This window comes from Mandrillus leucophaeus, unplaced genomic scaffold (genome assembly GCF_000951045.1).
Source record: "Mandrillus leucophaeus isolate KB7577 unplaced genomic scaffold, Mleu.le_1.0 Scaffold70, whole genome shotgun sequence".
Lineage (NCBI taxonomy): Eukaryota > Metazoa > Chordata > Mammalia > Primates > Cercopithecidae > Mandrillus > Mandrillus leucophaeus.
The window spans coordinates 3,460,815-3,462,007 of NW_012107586.1; the positions used below are offsets into that span (position 1 = coordinate 3,460,815).

The window sequence follows — 1,193 nt, forward strand, 5'->3', positions numbered from 1 at the left end:
AAAAAAAAAAAAAAAAAAAAAAAAAAAAAAAAAAAAAATTTCTAAATATTTATCTAATTTCTAAATATTTGAGAACTTTAATGTGACTCCTTTAATTATGTTTTACACCAAAGCACATTTCTATTGAATCACTTTATAAAAAAGAAAGTAAAATGAAAGAATTAACCTACCCCTGCAGTTGCTGCTGTTGGTGAGAGGAAAGGGGCACTCTTGGTTTATTCCAGCCAGTGTAATCCTGGTTACACCTCAGTTTTTTAACAGAAAGAGGAGCTGGCTGAGGAAGAAATCCCAAACTTCTTTTGGCAGAGGGAGTCTGGCTTGAAACATTAGTCCTACAAAAAAGCATAAATAATGAAGAAGCAAAATAAATTTTTGAATACTATTTTCCCTGAATAGATTAAGAGAAGTCAATGTTTAAGGAAAAAAATCTTGAATTTAGGGAAATATCAGTAATAATGATCACTTAAGGGAAAACTCTACAAACGTAAACTAGCAAATCTGTTCCTACACAGATGGAGAGGGTTATAATACATAACATATTTAACCTACAACCAAAATAATCCATGTGAATAGCCTGAAAAAGAAAACAATACATATAGTTTCACTGTTATCCATTTTGTGGATACTACATTAGTTTACCTAGTCTTGGACAGACTTACAGTATACTTTTTCCACTGTTACAAATAATATAACAAATATTCTTACCCAATCTCCTTGAGAAATTCCTCTAGTTTATATGCATAGAAGTGAAAATGTTAGAGGTATTTTCAATCTTCATTTTTAATTTTTCGAGATATGGTGATTATTTTCCAAAAAGGCTGCACCAGTTTATACTTCAAACAACAGTGACTTTCCATTTCCTCATATGATTACATTACTTACTATTACCAGTTTTAATTTTTTTGCTGGGTCCAGCGGCTCACGCCTGTAAGCCCAGTACTTTGGGAGGCCGAGGTGGGCAGATCGCTTGAGCTCAGGAGTTTGAGACCAGCTTGGGCAACCTGGTGAAACTCCATCTCTACCAAAAATGCAACAAAATTAGCCAGGCATGGTGGGGAGGATCTGTAGTCACAGCTACTTGGGAGGCTGAGGTGGGCAGACTGATTGAGCCTGGGAGGCAGAGGTTGCAGTGAGCCAAGATCGCGCCACTACACTCCAACCTGGGTGACAAAGTGAGAAGGCATCTCAAAAAA

At 36.0% G+C, this 1,193-nt stretch overlaps 1 protein-coding gene across 1 annotated transcript in view; it reads right to left on the reverse strand.

The window, feature by feature from the left end:
• The window catches only part of USP37 (ubiquitin specific peptidase 37), a 126,383-nt gene that overhangs the window by 72,920 nt on the left and 52,270 nt on the right, over positions 1-1,193 (reverse strand). The window contains exon 8 of the mRNA XM_011964598.1: positions 171-332. Coding sequence (XP_011819988.1) covers positions 171-332 — 162 coding nt within the window. The remainder of the gene's footprint in view (positions 1-170; positions 333-1,193) is intronic.